Source organism: Urocitellus parryii, chromosome 4 (assembly GCF_045843805.1).
Source record: "Urocitellus parryii isolate mUroPar1 chromosome 4, mUroPar1.hap1, whole genome shotgun sequence".
Lineage (NCBI taxonomy): Eukaryota > Metazoa > Chordata > Mammalia > Rodentia > Sciuridae > Urocitellus > Urocitellus parryii.
Genome location: NC_135534.1, coordinates 199,784,352 through 199,804,131, shown reverse-complemented (window position 1 = coordinate 199,804,131; position 19,780 = coordinate 199,784,352). Strand labels below are relative to the sequence as shown.

At 37.6% G+C, this 19,780-nt stretch overlaps 1 protein-coding gene across 1 annotated transcript in view; it reads left to right on the top strand.

Annotated features, from left to right (window-relative positions):
* Rc3h2 (ring finger and CCCH-type domains 2) overlaps positions 1-1,163 on the top strand; it is a 50,854-nt gene extending 49,691 nt beyond the window's left edge. The window contains exon 21 of the mRNA XM_026386545.2: positions 480-1,163. Within this exon, the coding sequence (XP_026242330.1) occupies positions 480-675 (196 nt within the window). The 3' untranslated portion in view covers positions 676-1,163. The remainder of the gene's footprint in view (positions 1-479) is intronic.
* The last annotated feature ends 18,617 nt before the right edge of the window (positions 1,164-19,780 follow it).

Sequence of the window (19,780 nt, the reverse complement as noted above, 5' to 3'; positions counted from 1 at the left end):
AGGTGAATTTGAACTAACAGAGTAGTCCATTGTAATAACATGAAACTTGTTTTTTTTTATTGGGATAAAAGTTAGTTTGTGCTCCAATATTAGGTTAGTCTTCAGTTTGGCCATACTTCTAGGCTACAGAATGGAGAATTAGAACCTAAATGAAATGTTTCTTGTTTTTAAAATCATTTTAAGATTTTCTTGGATACCATATTGCCATTTTGTATAATTTCTGCCCAAAATATGAGTTTAATCTTGAACCTGACAGTTTGTATGGCCTTAAACTAATCAGTATTTTAATTTTTTATTGTATTTTTTGGAAAATGGGACTTTTTTTAATGATTTCTGATACTTTTTATTGATAAAGAAGACTTGCTTTTTGCTGGGGAATCTTGAAAGTTTGATATAAATTTCATTAAGCCAATATGGTTATTCTTAAAAGGTTTTCACTTAAAGCTAATTTGTTTTCATTGTCATTTATTTTCTCTCAGGGAGGAGCAAAAAACAATTCTGCCGGTAACTTCTTGCTTTAACCAGCCACTTCCAGTGTCTATTAGCAATGCAAGTTGCCTCCCCATCACCACCTCGGTCAGTGTTGGCAGCCTCATTCTGAAAACTCATGTTATGTCCGAAGATAAAAATGACTTTTTAAAACCTGTTGCAAATGGGAAGATGGTTAACAGCTGAAAGGAGGTTCATCTTTCAAATTTGTGACCACACCATGGAAGCATTTACACTAGCTTTTTATATATATAATATATATTATATAATGTATATTTTTTTTAAAAAAAAAAGATATTACTGGGGGCATCCATTTCCTGTGGACTCTTTGATACTTCAAGCCCTCTTGCATTATTAGCATTATGAAAAAAAAAAAAAGAAAATTTACTTTACTAGGGTAATACGTTCACTTTCCAGAAGTGATTGGAATTTGGACAACATTTAACTTAAGCTTCAAGCAGCTTTTTATGAGTTTGTAGCAATCCGGTGCAGTAACTGAGCCATTTCCTATTTAAATGGCTTCTATAGAAAATTAACAACTCAGTTATTAAACTAGCAGGATCCTACAATGATACATCTAGTGAAAGTAGACTTAATTAACTTATTTATTTCTATTTTATGTTTCACTGAGAGAAATTTCCATCTCATTCCAGCTGCTTTATTTATCTTTTTCATGGGACTTTGCATGAATTTTTTTTCTTTTTTCTTTTCTTTCTTTCTTTTTTCTTTTCTTTTCTTTTTTTTTTTTTTTTTTTTTTTAATTTTGAAGAGTGGAGTTAGACGTTCTTACCATAGAATTTTACAGGGTTATATACTAGCTTTCTTTACTGCATTATATGTAGGAGTGTGGTGCAGTGCTTTTATCTGTAGCATTTAATTTTTGATTTTCCATTTTTCAAAAAATAGTTTCTGCTTTATTAATATTTACACACAGGCTACTTGTTGAAGTAATTAATTAAAAATATAACCAAGTGCCTAAGTCTTTCAGCTGATGTACTAGATATTAAATTCTCCTAAGTTATGCAGAATCGTTTTTACAATTTTGATAAATTATGCACTAATGTAATGGCAGTTTTTTAAAATGCAGATTTAAGCCTGTACATTATTGAATCTGATGACTTGGCAAAAGAATCAGGTGCTTTCAGCTTTCTTGAGAAAACCCTGTATGTAGCGTTTGCACTGACTAACAAGATGGTATTGCTGGGTTTTTAATTTAAAATAATTAATTTGGATGTTCATTGCATTATCTTGGTTAAATATTGTTTATTGTTACTTCATGTTGGGGTTTTAATTTTCCTTATTTTCTGACTGTTAGGTTAATAAGACTATGAACCATGTATAATAGAACATTGGCTAACATTTACTCATACTTAAAAACATGAATAATATCTGCCCTGCCATAATGTGACTGAAATTGTTTTGACTTGGCATCTGAAAGTATGCAGTATGTTCAACCAGCCGTGCCTCAGATTTGTAGGAGGTATTTTATTGAAACATAAATTTCAGTCAACATTTGAAAACAAAAGCTGGGCATTCCTTCCTGGTGATCTTGCCTATAGTTTGTCTTTTTGTTTTTCCTTCATTTCTTTAAGATTAGTTTGACTTTTATTATTATTTTTTTAATTAACTTCTGTGAAGTTGTTTACTCTGAAAATTGTACTGGAATATTTTAAGCCAAGCTGATCTTTCACCAGGTGTACTGTATGTAAGGGCTTTTCCTGCTAGCAAGATGCTTAAACAGGATCATGTTATTGGTCGTCTGAGCTATTTAGTTATTTTACAAAACCACAGCATTGTATCAGATAAGATTTTGATAAAAGTTTTGTGCACATTTCCAGGGGTGGGAGGGTTGACATTTCCCTGAAATTTCTTGATCAGAATGAGTAAATACTGGTGTTTGATACCTGTCTTAATGAACATGCTCATAAGGTGACTGATAAGTTGTAAATATACCTGAGAAACAAAGGGGTAGTTTTGATATTCTGGTGTCAGTATGGAAGATCTTACACATTTATTTAATACTCAAATGTATGAAGATGTTTGTTTGTAGCATAACAGCACAGTAGCCTTGACTTAATTTCCTTTGGTTAGTATTATACCTTTTTGCCATGGCCAGTGCTCCCCATCCCTACAAAGACATTTTATTTATTTCACTCTATAATCTGAAATGAATAGGAACAAGAGTTTTAAACCATGTTATTACATTAACTTATTTCTGACATTATTAATTAGCCTAGGATATTACAGGAACATGATTGTTATATAATTTATATCAGAACCTTTCTATAAATATTACATTTTAAATGCTTCCAATGTACTTTATTTGCTGTTTGTAATTCTAAAAAAGGATATGCAAACCAGTCTGTCTATTTCATGGATATTTAATAGTGAGATCTTCCATGTTGAAGGTAATGTATTTTTTTTTAAGATTTTAAAATTGCTATTTTGTTACAAAATAGAGACCTATTAACAGTTCGAGAGCTCCTTATGTGCCCTCAGGGAAAGAACCCTCTGTGCAACAGAACTACACAAAACATCTTCAGCACGTTCTGAGGGTGAATATATACTACATAAATTGATCTTGTGTATTTAACCTTATCTTTTTAATTTTAAAATTGAAATTTTGAAACTTGGTTGTGCTCTGCTGGAGGGGGTTGGGATAAACTGCTTAGGTGTTTGCCTACTTGTCCAGTAAATTACATTTGCATCACTGTATGTATATACCTGCCACCTTATTGGTATGTCACAGAACATTTATATTAAAATAATGCTTGTCTTGCAGCAGGTGATCCCATAAAACATAACTCCCTATTCTTAATATGTTGCTCTCTTTCTCATTAACAACATAGGAATTGTTTCTGTGTTGAGATTATTCTGCTTTGCATCTTTCTGTATGTGGTGGCCACCTTCTGCCTATCATGGTGGATTTTAATGTGAAGTAAAGCCATTGGTTTCCTACCACTTTAGAAGAAAACAGCTCATCTAATCTTTCTTCAAAATGGTACCTACTGATGTCAAAAAGGAAAATTGTACAGTCAGACCTAGAGTGTGACTTAACATTGAGGACCAGGGTCATTTGACCCTTTTACCAACATGTTGTGATGTACACATATTTGCAATCAAAGACTACAAAGCAACAGGAGAGAAAATTTTATAATGTTGGTAACTAAACTCTGTTGCCAATCAGGAAAAAGCAATCTGAGGTCTGGAAATCAGGAAAGTGGTGGTTTCTTTCTTTTTTGTGTTTTTCTTTTTTGAATTTCTAAGTCTCATTCCAAAGTCCATTTGCCTCATTTAGATGCTATGGATGTAGTATCAGTAGTTCTGTGTGTGTGTGTGTGTGTGTGTGTGTGTGTGTGTGTGTGTGTGTGTGTGGTGTGGTCTCATTTCATTTTATGAATTCTGAGAAAGTTATATATGTATTTCTTCCTAGTTGGTACCCAAACCAATCAGATTCCCTTGCCTTTGCTGCAGTGACTTACTTTCAATGCCATATGATGAACCAGTGTCATACATGAAAAGTTGTGCATTGTAATTTTCAAGAAAAGATAGTTCATTAGGCCAGTGACACTGATTTTCCTCCTCTATTAGGTCTTTAGTAAGAGAATAGTAATTGAAACCTCACATACTAAAACTGAAATTGTCACTCAGATTTCAAAGTGGTGTTAAGTATATAAGTAACATTCCAGTCTTACCTATTGGCTTGAGAAAATACAAAATGCACAGAAATTCATAGGAATTTTAAATTGAATCATTTAAACATTTAAAAATATATATTCTAAAAACTATCTGCCTTGCTTTTGCATTTTGAATGTTAAAGCCCATGTTGTCTCCTTAACAGGGGTGGAATTTGTAACAGTCAGATTCTGAGTGATTTCAATTTTGAATCTGAGTATTTCTTCCCTAGCTTCTTAAGTCATTTTCTGAGCAGGCTGTCACCAGTATTGGTAACTGATCATTAAAGGGAAAAGTTGGATTGCAACTATGTATTAGTTTCCTGGAAGAACTTTCTTGTGTTTTAGTGAATGAAGAATGTTGATGGGATCACTTACTGTATGTGACTCCTACATAAGGACCCCTTCTGCAAGCAGAACACAAATGAGAGTGCTCATGGAGTATCCCGTTTTCTGGATAAATAAGTTTGTTAGTAACTTCTTTATACTAGCAGTTTCTTTGTATCCCTTTGCTGGCAAGGGAATATAAGGAGTCAAGACCACAGATTAGAACACCCCACATTTGATTGGAGATGTGTGTTTACTCCAAGAGCAGTTATTCCCCCCAAGTCCGAAACTAGCAGTTTGTGTGTGCACGCGTGCTTGTGTGTGTGTGTGTGTGTGTGTGTGTGTGTGTGTGTGTGTGTATGTTTGGGGTTTTGTTTTTTGTTTTTAACATAAAATTTAAAAAATATCCCCAAACCAGTGGAAAACAGACACTGGCTGCACTTAGTACTGCCAAAAGCCAAGGTCATTTGCACATATTCCATCAACCTGTCAAGAATTAGGCCTCACTTTATAACCCAAGGCATGGAAGTGCATGCATTCTCTTAGCTGGGCAAACAATTATACTGTAGTTGTGATACAACACATGTGGCTTTTATTTGTACTGCACATATCCACTGTACAGCCACTTGGGAGTATCGTGGTTAGCTTGCAGCAACTGCTGTCTGCATTTATACTGTTTATTGCATATTCTTTTCCCTGGAAGTGAAAGAGAAATGTTTTTCTTGTTGCATTGATTACACTTTATAAATTTGCTTAGCTGGAAAGTTTGGGAAAAGAGGCCTGTTTGTCAATTGTACAACCGATTGTGAAGCTCTAGTGTGAATATTTTTACGTCTGTATTAGACATTTTCTTTGCAAATCTATTGTTCGATTGAAATGTAAATGAAATTAAAGATGGTGTACACCCATCATGTAAAAAGCAGGCACCATCTCTAAGATGGATTTAATGCTCATTTTTAAGGCATATACTCAGCTTCTATTTAAAACTATAATTTAAAATAATTCTGTACAATGAAATGGGGAATATATATGGGAATAAATTCTATTCCATTTATTTCAATTTGAATTTCCAAATTGTAATGTTTCCCTTTGTGCTATAGGAATAGGATTAAATGGGGGAAGGCTAGGATTTATAAGGCCTGTATATGGGGGGAGGGCAGAGATGGAACAATGAGGGTTGTGATGATAGTGAATAGCAAAGAGTGAATTCTGTGTGTTTTTGCTGTAGCACTGAAGTGAAGAGATAATTAGCTTTGGCTGTTCACAAAATAGAGCATCATGATTTTCAGTGTTTGAGAGAAATTTGATGGAAAAGTTTGCAGTACTTGACATGTATTTGCATGCACAAAATAAAATTATTTGTCCACCTTAAAAGTTGTTTATTGTCAATGTTAAGTTTGTGGTATATTTAATTGTCTTAATTTTCTTGGTTTTTTTTTTTTTTTTTTTTTTTTTTTTTTTTTTTTTTTTTTTTTTTTTGGCTTAACAAAGCTACCAGAACACTCCTTAAGTGGGGATTTAAATGGTCACCTGAAGGACTGGGGATGTGGTTCAGTACTAGAGTACTTTCCTAGTATACATGAGGCCCTTGGTTTGATCCCCAGCATCATTTTACATATATATATATATATATATAATATTTTATATATATACATATAAAAACACACATCCATGTGTCATTGGGAAGGATCTGAAATGAATGAGTACACCCAAGGAGGCAAGGAGGTTGAAATATTCAATTCTATTTGTCACTGCATTTAAAATAGAGCACTTTTAGCCAGGTACAGTGCACATGCCTGTAATCCCAGTGGTTTAGGAATCTGAGGCAGGAGGATCACAAATTCAAAGCCAGCTTCAGCATGAGGTGCTAAGCAACTCAGTGAGACCTTGTCTCTAAGTAAAATACAAAATAGGACTGGGGATATGGCTCAGTGGTTGAGCTTCCCTGAGTTCAATCCCCAGTAACCCCCCACCCCACACCAAGAAACAGCACTTTTTAAGTGGAAGACAAGGATGTAGATAATCACTGAGTTTGCAGTCAAGATACCTAATAACTAATGCCCACAAAATGTCAGAAGTATGAAGACAATTCTGTGGATCTCAGAATATGAATAGAGAATGGCCTGAATGAATCTAGACAGCATTTCTACTGGGCCTTGTGTAATTTTATTCATATGCTCATCTGATATATTTTAAGCCCCTGTCTGTGCTGATCATATAGGTTATTAAGGTGAATGAAACATGAGCCCTTTCTAAAATGAAGTTTTTAAAAATAGAAGCATGAGGTTTTTTTCTCCAGAAGCTCATAGAAAGACATTTCCCAAGCTTCCAGAGATTGATTCTTCTCTATGAGATGACTTCTGAGGATTTGAAAACTGAGTAACATTTCACTGAATGAGAGAAGAAAGCCTTGCTTGTATGGCAACCCATGTGATTTTAATAATAATCCTTCTCTATCAATATTATAATACCTGTTTTATACTTGTTAATAGATGTTATGTAAATTGCCAAGATTCTATGACTAGAAGGTAGTGGAGAGTCAGATTTCTGATTCAGGTCTGTCCTTTTTCTACCTCCAAAAGAAGTCGTGATTGTGGTTGGATCCTATTTTTGCCTAATTATTTACAGTGAAAGGGGTTTAAGGAACGTTGATTTACTGAGTGATGATATAGCTAACCCTTAGAGCACTTAATTTGTTCCAGACAGTTCTAAGTGCTGTAGTATATTATCACTTAGGACCATTATTGTTGCCATTTGCAGACTAGAAAACTGAGGCAGAGACCTTGGAGAATTTGCCCACGGTCACATAAACAGAAGATGGGTGGGGAGTTCTTTGAAGGACATTGACTACCATACTAAAAAGAGACTCTGAGTTAGTTTTAGAAGTTGAAGAAGAGTTTTCAGTAATAAAAAGATCACTTGGGCAGTAATGTGAAAGGTGAAGTTGGAGATAGAATAGCAGGGAGGCCAGGTCAACAATATATAAGCAAGAAGTGTTGATAGCATAAGCAGGGATGGAGGAAAAGAAATGGAATTGAAAGTAGGACAGAGCATTATCTTTGGGTTTGGTAATGTAATTCCATATACAAAATTCCCTTTGTATATGGAATTACCTCTTGATGTTCATGTTTATGTTTTCCTCCCTTTCAATTATCATCTCTAAACACTAGAACCACTCTACAATTCTGACATTTTGAAAGGTGCTCAATAAATGAAATACTGTCTATGGGCTTTGAGATTGGCTTTCCCCCCAACTCGGTATCATCCTTTGATATCCATCCACATTTTTGCATGTGTTTGTTCCTTATACTGCTTAGTATTCCCTGGTATGGAGATACCATGTTTGTTTGTTTGTTTGTTTTTAAAAACATTGACACATTAAAGGGTCAGGTTTCAGGGGATTGAGTCTAGCTTCATGATGTCTGCTGTCAGCAGGTTGACTAACATCTAGGAATGCCATACCCAAAGGCAGAGCAAGAGAAGGGGACACACAAAGGACGTTTCCGTGGAACATTCTATCCCAAACAGGGCAAAGGGGTAGTATTACCAAGGAATAGGTGAGTGTAGCTCAACTCCCAGAGTGACACACCTACATCTGAAGACACGCCCTCAACTTCCTGGACCGGGACAATGTCCAGGTCACTACAAAACTTAGTGATGGGTCAACGCCTTTTGCTTCAGGGTCAAAGCCTCTTGCTTCAGGATGCAAGGCGCGAATCATTCAGAGTGGCTCCCCACTTAGGGCGTTGCTAAATTGCTGAGGTTGGTCTTGAACTTGTAATCCTCCTGCCTCAGCCTCCTGAGTCACTGGGACTATAGGCTTGTGCTGCCTCATCCAGCTCACAGGTGAATTCTATTAAACATTTAAGGAGAAATAATGCCAATTTTGCCAAAACTATTTCAGAAAGTGGAAGAGGATGGAACTTCCAAATAGTTTTATTAGGCCAACATGAGAGCAGAACCAGACAATATTACAAGGAAAATTGCAGATTAATATTCCTAATGAATAAAGATGTAAAAATCCTTAAGATGTTATATGATAAGCATTTTAATATATAACACATACATATACATGATATATATATATTATACACGCATGCAAATAAACATGAAGTATAATGCAAGTTCAAATAGAGTTTATTTCAGAATACAAATTTGGTTTAGAATTTGAAAATCTATGAGAACTTGTCTCAAAAAGGACTAAGGATATAGCTCAGAGGTAAAACACTCCTAGGTTCAATCACTGGTACCTGCCACCCTTCCCCCAAAAAAACATTAGAAAGAAATTTAGAGCGTGCAGTTGTGCACGCCTGTAATTCCAATGGTTTCAGGAGGCTGAGACAGAAGGATCACAAGTTCAAAGCCAGCCTCAGCAATTTAGCAAGGCCCTGAGCAACTTAGTGAGGCCCTAAGCAACTTAGTGAGACCCTGTCTCTAAATAAAATGTATTAAAAAGAAATGGGATGTGGCTCAATGGTTAAGCTCCCCTGAGTTCAATCCCTGGTATAAGAAAGAAAGAAAGAAAGAAAGAAAGAAAGAAAGAAAGAAAGAGAGAGAGAGAGAGAGAGAGAGAAAGAAAGAGGGAGGGAGGGAGGGAGGAAGGAAGGAAGGAAGGAAGGAAGGAAGGAAGGAAGGAAGGAAGGAAGGAAGGAAGGAAGAAAGAAAGAAAGAAAGAAAGAAAGAAAGAAAGAAAGAAAGAAAGAAAGAAAGAAAGAGAAGAAGAAAGGAAATGAAAAGAGGGAGGGGGAGAAGAGAGAGGAAGCGACAAGCCATCTGGACAGAGGATCTCAAACAGTCCTCATACTACTTGATGTCATTCAGAACCACCTCTCTTTAAAAAAAAAAAAATCTCTAGACCCTTTATACAGTCATATATCACTTAAGAACCTGGGATATGTTCTGGGAAATGCATTGTTAGGGGATTTCATCATGCAAACATCCTAGAATACACTAAGAAACTAAGAAGGCTGTGATGTCACTAGGTGACAAAATCTTATGGGACCAGTTATATATACGCAGCCCATCATTGACAAAGATGTCATTATTTGGAGCATGCTTGTACTTATATTTAACAATAATGATCCAGAGAAAAGGACAAATTTGTTCTAAATTCACAAAAATATTAATGGAAAAAAAATGTTACACAAGAAAGTTGATGGAAAACTAAATCTTGTTTTCTCATATCATGTATAATATGAGCTCCCAGATAACAGATGAGAGGACCAGGTACACACAGTCAAGCAGTCTTGATCAAACTGAGGATTGGCTGATCATTACCTCAGGATTGGTTGGCTGGAACTTGTGGGTGGAGTTAAGAAAGTTGAGGTAGCCTGGGGGATATTTTCATCACTTTACAAGATGTTTATCAGTCAGGCCTGTTCCTGGAATCCAAGGTGACTGACTCAGAGCAAAAAAGACAAATGCAGGGCTGGAGATGTGGCTCAGCGGTGGCGCGCTCGCCTGGCATGCGTGCGGCCCGGGTTCGATCCTCAGCACCACATACCAACAAAGATGTTGTGTCCGCCGAGAACTAAAAAAAAATAAATATTGAAAGAATTCTCTCTCTCTCTCTCTCTTCTCTCACTCTCTCTTTAAAAAAAAAAAAAAAAAAAAAAAGACAAATGCAAAATGGAGGTAGAGTTGCCATGTTTTTCATGTTTGCAGGCCCAAATGAAGAGTTAGTGTTTTTAGCAAAAGCTGCCCTTAGGTTCTTGTTACTATTAGGTCGGTGGTGGCGACTTGGTGGCGACTTAGAACAAAGCAGCCTGCGCCGGAAAACAACATCAATCAGATGCTGGCGGAAATGCCTGTCAATCAGCCAGATCTCCTCACTAACGCCTGTCAATCAGCAGGACCCCCTGGCCAATCCTGGAGTTCAGCCAACTCCCCTAACCAACTCCAAGGGGGCACGGGACCCTACAAACACCTTTTCCTGTCCCAAGCCCTTCCCTTCCTGCTGTAAGCCCTATAAAAGTCCAGTGAGGTTCAGCTTCCACCTGGTTTCTCCTCAGACCCTTCCCCTGTCCCCTCTGTGGGTCTGATCGAGTTCCGCCCCGGAGTGATATCTCAATAAAGCTGTTCAGCGGCCCTTTTAAATCTGCCTCCTTTGGTTGCTGCCTTCCCGGCCTGATCTGACAGTTACGATATTCCTGACAGATGCAAGAGAATTTCCCAACAAAGCCGCCACTGGTTATGTTTCTGTATAACATACAATTAGAAGCCTAAATATATTAGAAGCAACACCAATGAAGATGTTGGGAATAGCAGGTATTATTAACTACAAAAAAAAAAATCATTCCTAAGCTTTAATACATATAAGCATTTAATATCTACCTCCCAGTATAAATATGCTTAAGATCATACAGTCTTGGGGCTGGTTGAAAGAGTGTTCAACTTGAATGCACAAGGCCCTGGGTTCAATCCCCAGCACCACAAAAAAAAAAAAAAAAAAAAAAAATCGTATAGTCTTGATATCCAATTTTATTGACTAACCCTGAGTTTTGATAAATCTTATTAGGTTCAAGTGATATCTAAAAGTAAATCACTTGAACCCAGGTGTTTGAGCCTGAGGAATACAGTGAGACTGGGAAGGAGGGAAGAAGGAAGGAAAGCAGGCTCTCAAAAGTCTCCTTTGATTGCATTTGGCCCATTCAGATAATCCAGGAGAATTTCCTTTTTGTGGTGCTGGGGATTGAACCCAGGGCCTTGTGCATGTAAGGTAAGCATTCGACCAACTGAGCCATATTCCCAGCCCAAATTTCCCTGTTTTAAAGTCAACTGAGCTGGGCATGGTGGTTTATGCTTGTAATCCCAGTGGCTCACGAGGCTGAGGCAAGCAGATCATGAGTTCAAAGCCAGCCTCAGCAATTTAGCAAGGCCCTAAGTAACTCAGGGAGACCCTGACTTTAAGTAAAATATAAAAAAGGGCTGGGAATGTAGCTCAGTGGTTAAGTGCCCCTGGGTTCAATCTCTGGTACCAATAACTAAGTAAACCAATAAATAATTATAAAGTCAACTGATTAATACCTTACTCATATCTTCTCTTTTGTCAGATAAGGTAACATAATACAATGGGTTATCTCATCATGTAACTATGAAAGGTCCAGTTCTGCTGCTGCACAGTGAAGCTAATAACGAGAGAGAGAGAGAAAGAGAGAGAGAGAGAGAGAGAGAGAGAGAGAGAGAGAGAGAGAGAAGTTTGATTGCTAATGAGCCAGAAAGTTGGAAGATAGAGGCTTTCACCCAAATTGCATCTTGCCAGGAGTCACGGGTGCAAAGCTTATATGGTGTTTCTGGGGAGTCCAAGTTTAGCCATAGCCAGTTGGCCCTACAATGGTATTAAGGGAGTAATCAATTCTCTTGACATAGTTTGGATGTTGTCCACAGGTCACCAGGCATTCCAAACACTCCTGGTTCCTGTAAACCTAAAAAATGATTACTAATTAGGAGGTTGTATGATTGGTACTGTTCTTTGATGGTTTCCTTCATTCTTCTTTTCAGGCAAGATTGACTTTACTGGTTAATTATTTGGAGAGTAAGGCAAGGAGGAGTGTAGCAAAACAGAAACCATGAGAAACAAACTCTTAATGCTAGGATCGAATTAACCTACCTATCAGCTTCAATCATATTCTCAGTCCCAGGAATCTTCTTGGGTACCATAATTATGGCCTAATCACATCACAAAGCTAAGGTTATAGAGCAACCAATTGTCCAAAAATCTCAGGAGGGACAATCACGTATAAGAAGAGATGAAATTTGAGCACTTTCTCATCTGAGTTAGATGCAACCAGTAAGAACAGTTAAGAATTCAGCTAGTATGTCAAGTTCATGAAGGTCAAGTGCAGACTAGGAAGGCAGGGTAAAATTACTGGAAGTTGCAGAAAGTAGGAATGGGGAAGGAGACATCTGTGCACCTTTGGGGGCTCTTTCTTTCCTTGCAGAAATCACATCAACTTGCAGAGAAATTATGAGAAAGGAGCCTAAGAAATACCATGGTTCTGACCTGGGAAGAAGGAATAGTATTTGTTCAGAAGAGGCAAGACACTATGTAGATCCAGCTGGGCACAGTGACACATGCCTGTAATCTCAGCAGCTCAGGAGGCTGAGACAGGAGGATCTCAAGTTCAAAGCCAGCCTCAATAATTTAGCGAGGCCCTAAGCAACTTATCAAGACCCCATCTCAAAATAAAAAACAAAAAAGACTGGGAATATGGTTCAGTGGTTAAGCATGCCTGGGTTCAACCTCAGTACCATAAAAAGAAATTACCTAGGGGCTGGGGGTATAGCTCAATTGGTAGAGTGCTTGTCTCTCAAGCCCAATACCCTGGGTTCAATCCCCAGAAGACACACACACACAAAAAAAAAAAAAAAAGAAAGAAAGAAAGAAAGAAAGAAAGAAAGAAAGAAAGAAAGAAAGAAAGAAAGAAACTACCTAAATCCATCTCCCTTTTTAACAAAAGCCTTAATTTGGGGTTGGGAGGAAAATGCTTTTAAGGCATAGATGAAAACTCATTACTTCTGGGAGCAAGGAAAAGAGTTAAAAACAACAACAAACAAAAAGAACAAAACAAAAACCTAAAAACATACTCCTGCAAGATTTTGCACTGGGCCCATAGCTACAGTAGAAGAAGAAGGATAGGAAAACCCTTTGGGATATATGTCTAAAACTCATAAGACCTGGCTAAGATTAAACTTTAACCAGAGAACAACAGAGAATATCCCAATGCCACCATCCAGTACCAAATGAACAAGTTTAGAATAGCAAGTAACAGCAGAATACATTTTGGAGAAAAAATGGGCAGTTTCTTTTCCTCCTCCTCCTTCCCTTCCTTTTGGCTTTCCCCTGTCCTTCCCCTTCTTCTCCTCCTACTTCTCTCATTCTTTCCCTCTGCCTGTCTTTGTCCTCCCACCAGCCCTCAATTATGAGGGCATTCAGGAAGCCTATGAAGAAACACTTGTTAAACAATGAAAGTCTGCTAGCAAGCATGCAAATTAGCTAGAAAGTGGATCTCTACTGTCCCCACCCCTAAGCTGAGACCTCAGCCTCCATGCCAGCAACTTGACTGCAACATCATGACATCAGGGCAGACCTTGAGCTAGAGCCACCCAAATAAGCCAACCATGGTCAGATTCCCAATCCACAAAACTATAAGATAATAAAAACTTGTTTTAAGACAGTGGTACTGGGATACTTTGTTACACAGCAATAGATAACTAATACAGTTTACTCATATTTCTTAGAACCTGTAAAGAAACCTGTATTAGTCAGGGCTCTCTAGAAAAACAGAACCAAAGGGGATTTATCAGATTGGCTTATATGATCAGAAGCCAGATAATCCCACAATGACTGACTTGAGACCTGTAGGAACAAGTAGATGCTCAGTTCAAGAAGATGAAGCCTCAGAAGAAAAGGGACCAAAGATGCAGCCCCAGTTCTAGATTGAAGGTCAGGAAACTCCCTGGAGAACTGCTGGTCCAAGTAAAGGAGCTAGAGTTCAATGTCCTCAGGATCACAGCCATAATGGAAGCACCCGCTCAAGAAGAATGGAGTTTGTGTCTGTGTTGGCTTGCTCCTTCTTCCAGCTTTTCTTCCATCCAGACCCCTAACCTATTGGATGGAAGGTCTCCCCCCTCAGTTTGCCCCCTCATATACCCATTATCTCTGGAAACACCATCATGGACATACCGAGCAGTCTCTGAATCTTAGGCATCTCTTAATCTGATCAAGCTGACAATCCAGATTAACTATCACAAAACCCAAGACACATTTTTTTAAAAGAATAAAAATTGGGATTCATAATATAAATTATGGTCCAATTATTTTCTCATAAATTTATAGAGGAATCACATGATTTTAAAAGATAGGACTAAATTCAGACAATCATTAATACTTACTAAGACATTCTCAGGATGATGTCTCTCAGATGGCCTCATTATGCTTACAACATCAAAATGTGACTTGTGTTTTGGACTTGGTCAAATGCTTTCCAAATATTTATTTTATTTATTTATTTGTTTATTTTTGGGGGGAGGGTGATGCCCAAGGGCAATTTACAACTGACCTATGTCATCAGCCCTTTAAATTTTTTTAAAAATATTTTTTAATTATACATGGACACAATATATTTTGTTTATTTATTTTTATGTGGTGCTGAGGATTGAACCTAGGGTCTCACACATGTGAGTCAAGTGCTCTACCACTGAGCTACAACCCCAGCTCTTTTTTTTTTTTAATTTTGAGACAGGTTCTCACTGAGTTTTTAGGGCCTCCATAAATTGCTGAGGCTGGCCTAGAACTTGCAATCCTCCTTCCTCAGTCTCCAGAGTTGCTGGGATTATAAGCATGCACTTTCACTCCCAATTTTCCCAAATATTTAAAACAAATATTTTAGTTGCTCACATTTTATAAACAGCCCCAATGGTAACAACTTAGCAGGAGAGGTCCAAGACTCTATTTAATTGAGTTGTGCTAGGATTTCTTCCCTGAATATAGCTTCCCATTCAAAATGTATAATCCTTAATTTTCTCTGTGACCCAAATACTACACAAAGCAACTCAAATTTTAGATTTAGCTACAAAAGTACAAGTGACTAAGATATTTATTTATGGGAATACTCCTCCATATCTTTTCATGACTTGATAACTCATTCATTTCTTTTCCTTTTTTGTTTTTCTCTGTGGTTCTAGAGATTGAAAGCAGGGAAGATCTACCACTGACCTATTATTTTAGCCCTTTTTATTTTTAATTTTTTCAAGGCTTTGACATATTATTACTCACTCACTCTTTGGCAGCGGCAGGTCAAGGTACAGTAGAAAGCTGCACTTTGCCTACAAGCAAGGGGAACGTATAGGATAAGTTTCGTGCCCACTGCACAGGTGAATTTCCTCAGATGTTTTATGAGTATATTACTTTGCTTTACAACTTACAGATCCTCAAGGGGCAGTGTCTCATGCCTGTAATCGCAGTGATCTGGGAGTCTGAGGCAGAAGGGCAGCAAGTTGAGGCCAGACTTAGCAACTTGGCGAGGCCCTAGGAAACTTAGCAAGACCCTGTCTCAAAATTTAAAAAATAAAATAAAAAGGGCTGGGGATGTAGCTCAGTAGTAAAGTGTCCCTGGATTACAGGTCCTGGAACCTGCGTTCCCCCCCCCCAAATTATTCCTTTAGTTAGGAAGTCATATAAAAATTATGTACAAAGTAATTTCAGGTTTTTCTCAAAATGTTTGTATGCATACTTTTTGCCCTTTTGTACTGATATTTAGATATTTAAAGGTTGTTATACTACCATTATCTAAAGTCAACATCCAGTTGATGTTCCTGCATCAAAGACAGTGAAACCTCATGATCAAATGTACTTCTTGAAGTACTTCCAAAAAGTGGATAGGTGGCTCATTTATGTGTGTGCTGGGGATCAAAAGAAGAGCTTGGCACATGCCAAGCATGTGTCCTACCATTCAGTTATATCCCAGGAACAAAACTGGATGTGATGGCTAATTTTGTGTGTCAACCTGACTGGGAAATGGGGTGCTCAGATATTTTGTCAAGTGTTATTCTGCGTGTGTCTGTGAGGCTGTTTCTGGATGAGATTGACAATTGAATCATTTGGTAAACTGAACAAAGCACCCGGGTGTGGCTGGCCTCATTCAGTTAATGAAGGCCTGGCACTGGGAGGTAGCTCAGTGCTAGAGCACATATTTAGCACATGCAAGAACCTAGGATTGATCCTTGCAACACACATATACACATACAACCAATGAATGCCTGAATAGAGCAAAAAACCTGAGTAAGAACTCCCTCTGTCTGCCTGTCTTTGAGCTGAGACACTGGTCTTATCCTATAGTTGAACTCAGATTTGGACTCAGAACGGAATGATACCATTGGCTTTCTAGCTTGCTAACTCAAGATCTTGGGGTTTCTCAGCCTTCATAATCACATGAGCCAATTCCTTATAATACATTTGGTGAGTGGGTGGGTGGGTGCCAAATCAAGTGCAAGGTTTTCTGGGGAATACAGAAATAATATTGTTGTCTTTGATGACTTCAGCCAGCCAGCTCAAGGGCAGACTGCCTAGACTGATCGCTTTGCAACCTACCAGTTAGTTCATTTGCTTCCTGAAAAATGCACATGATTCACCATGGCGTCTCAACATCCCACCTATCCACCTCTTTTTATAAATTTACCTTTTAAATTTCTTTTATTTTTTTACATGTCTTGACATTCACCTATTGACTCTTCTTCATATGAGTAAATAAATAGTTTACATATAATTTACTGCCTCCATGTTATTCTTTGACAAAAGTGAGTATATATAAAAAGAAGTTGCCAAAAGGCTAAAACTTGGGGCATTCAATTTTTTGGGGGTACTGGGAATTGAACTCAGGGACACTTTGCCACTGAACTACATCCCCAGCCCTTTTTATTTATTTATTTTTTTATTTAACTTGCCAAGGCTGGTTTTGAATTTGCAATCCTCCTGCCTCAGCCTCCCAAATTGCTGGGATTACAGGTGTGTGCCACCATGCTTGGCCTTCATTGCTTTCTCTCTATGTACAGAATAAATATTTGTCTCCACTTTTTAATGTAGAAGACCCCAGAATAATAAGTACTGTTCTCTGTTTTGTTTTGCTAAATAATATAAGTATGCAAGAATACTTATAAATAAACTTTGGAAAAGGACTTGCTGAATATGTATTTTTGCAACATTGATACATTGATAGATGGTTCTCAATGGCCACTCATAATATGAGTTGAATCAATTTGCACTTCTACAAACCAAGACCCTCCTCCGATCTCGTGTGATCAAACTTTAGGATTTTTTTTTCCATATTGGGGATTGAACCCAGGGGTGCTTTACCACTGAGCCACATCCCCAGTCCTTTTTATTTTTTAATTTTTTTTTTTAAATTTTTTTTTTAAAGAGAGAGTGAGAGAGGAGAGAGAGAGAGAGAGAGAGAGAGAGAGAGAGAGAGAGAGAGAGAGAGAGAATTTTTAATATTTATTTTTTAGTTCTCGGCGGACACAACATCTTTGTTGGTATGTGGTGCTGAGGATCGAACCCGGGCTGCACGCATGCCAGGCGAGCGCGCTACCGCTGAGCCACATCTCCAGCCCCCTTTTTTATTTTTTATTTTGAGACAAGGTCTCGCTAAATTGCTTAGAGCCTCACTAAGTTGTTGAGGCTGGCTTTGCATTTGTGAGCTTCCTGCCTCAGCCTCCCAAGCTGCTGGGATTACAGGCATGTGCCACTGCTCCTGGCCTCAAACTTTTGGATTTTTAATAACTGAAAAAGTAGAAAATAGTATCTTAGAGTATAAGTCCTTTTTTTTTTTTTGTACTGGTGGGGATTGAACCCAGGGGTTCTTTACCACTGAGCTGCATTTGTTTCCCTTTTTATTTTGATTCAGGGTTTTACTAAGTTGCTTAGGGCCACACTAAATTGCTGAGGCTGCCCTTGAATTTGCCATTCTCCTGCCTCAGCTTCACCTTGGGATTACAGGTGTGCACTACTGTACCTGGTTTAAGAGTATATGTCCTTTTTAAAGATGAGAGCTATGAAAGCATATGAATATGCTGTAGGAAAAAAAGGCCTGATAATTCAGAGGGGAGAGAGAAGGGAAATAATTTCAGGGGAAGGGCTGAAGGAATGGGATTTACTTCATCAGTGATTCAATCAGTTGGTATAGATGAGGGGGTTTTGGTACAAGTTTGGGGAGCTAAACCAAGGGCAAGTCTCTTCTAATTGCTTTTCAGTTGAAATAAGATTACAAGTCAGTTGAGCCAGGATAGGAGTAGAAGTTTTGAAAATTTGAGAGAATAGATATGAATTGCTTTTCTTGGAATGGGAGAGGAAACTGCTCAGGGAAATATAAGATTGTTGGGTGGCACTGAGGTCCCCTTGAGGATTATAGCACTAAAAGTGAACTTTGGTGGGGTGCTGGAGGTCCATGCCTATGATCTCAGTGACTGGGGAGACTGAGGCAGGAGGTGAAAACTTCCAGATCAGCCTCAGAAATTTAGGGAGACTCTGTTTCAAAATAAAAAATTAGAAGGAAAATGGCCCTTAGGTTTAATCCCCAGTACCAATGAATGAATGAATGAATGAATGAATGAATAAAAGAAGGTGAACTGTGAAGGACAAGGAACTGCCATGGATGAGAAAAGTCACTGCTTTAGGGAGAACTGAATAAAAGCAAATTAAAACAAAAGCATTTATTGAGAATTCATTTAACAAATATTTATTTATAAGGATCTCTTGTGCAGATCACAAGTATAATCATGTCTGTTGGTCACACAAGCTGATTAAAGTAAGGCATTCATTGTGCAAACAAATTGGACTCTTTAAATGAATAATTCTGAAATTTGAAGTGCAGTGGGGAAGAGTTTTCAGATTCTTTTTGACAGACTGAACCAACAGTTTCACAGAAAAACATGCACATACACAAACTGCAGATAATTTCAGGTGGTCTTATAGCCACAAATTAAGAATACTCTCCCCTGAATTTACAGCCCTATTTTATTAAAACTTTTTTTTTTTTTTGGTACTGGGAATTGAACCTGGGGGCACATACCCCTGAGCGGCATCCCCAAACCTTTTTATTTTTTATTTTCTGACAGGTCTCGTTAAGTTGCTGAGGGTAGCCTCGAACTTGTGACCCTCCTGCCTTAGCTTTCCGAATAACCCTATTTTAAAATAGTATATCATTCTTGTATATTGTATATGATTCAATTTCACAAGACTTTTTTTTTTTTTTAATGAGTAACTTCATAGCTGTGTACTGGATATCTCAACAAAGGCTAAGAATTTGAAATAATTTTAGGTTTAACAAGACCGTTGGAAAAACAGGTTATCGTTACCCTATACTCTTCATCCAGAATCTCGAAGGTTAACAAGATAACCGGAGTTCAAATATGGAAATTATTAATTTAATACTATTAATTAATATTATGCAAATTTCATCAGTTGTCCCATTCTAATTTTTTTTCAGTCCTAGGATCCCAATCCAGGATTTCATGTTACGTTTACGTGTCATAGGCCTTGCTTTTTTTTTTTTTTTTAGTTTTATTCTAATTTCTGACTTAATGGCTGTCATTTAATGTCTTTTGACTCAATTTACCGCTCAATAGATGTAATGAAGCTGTTTAAAAATTTTTTTGGATTGGCTATGGAACTTTTGAGGGGAGAAAATATTTTTTCCTCGTTCAAAGCTGGGAGTATATATTCAGTTTGTGTGTGTGTGTGTGTGTGTGTGTCCGAGCAAAACATAAACAAGACAAACAAGCGTATTAAAGTT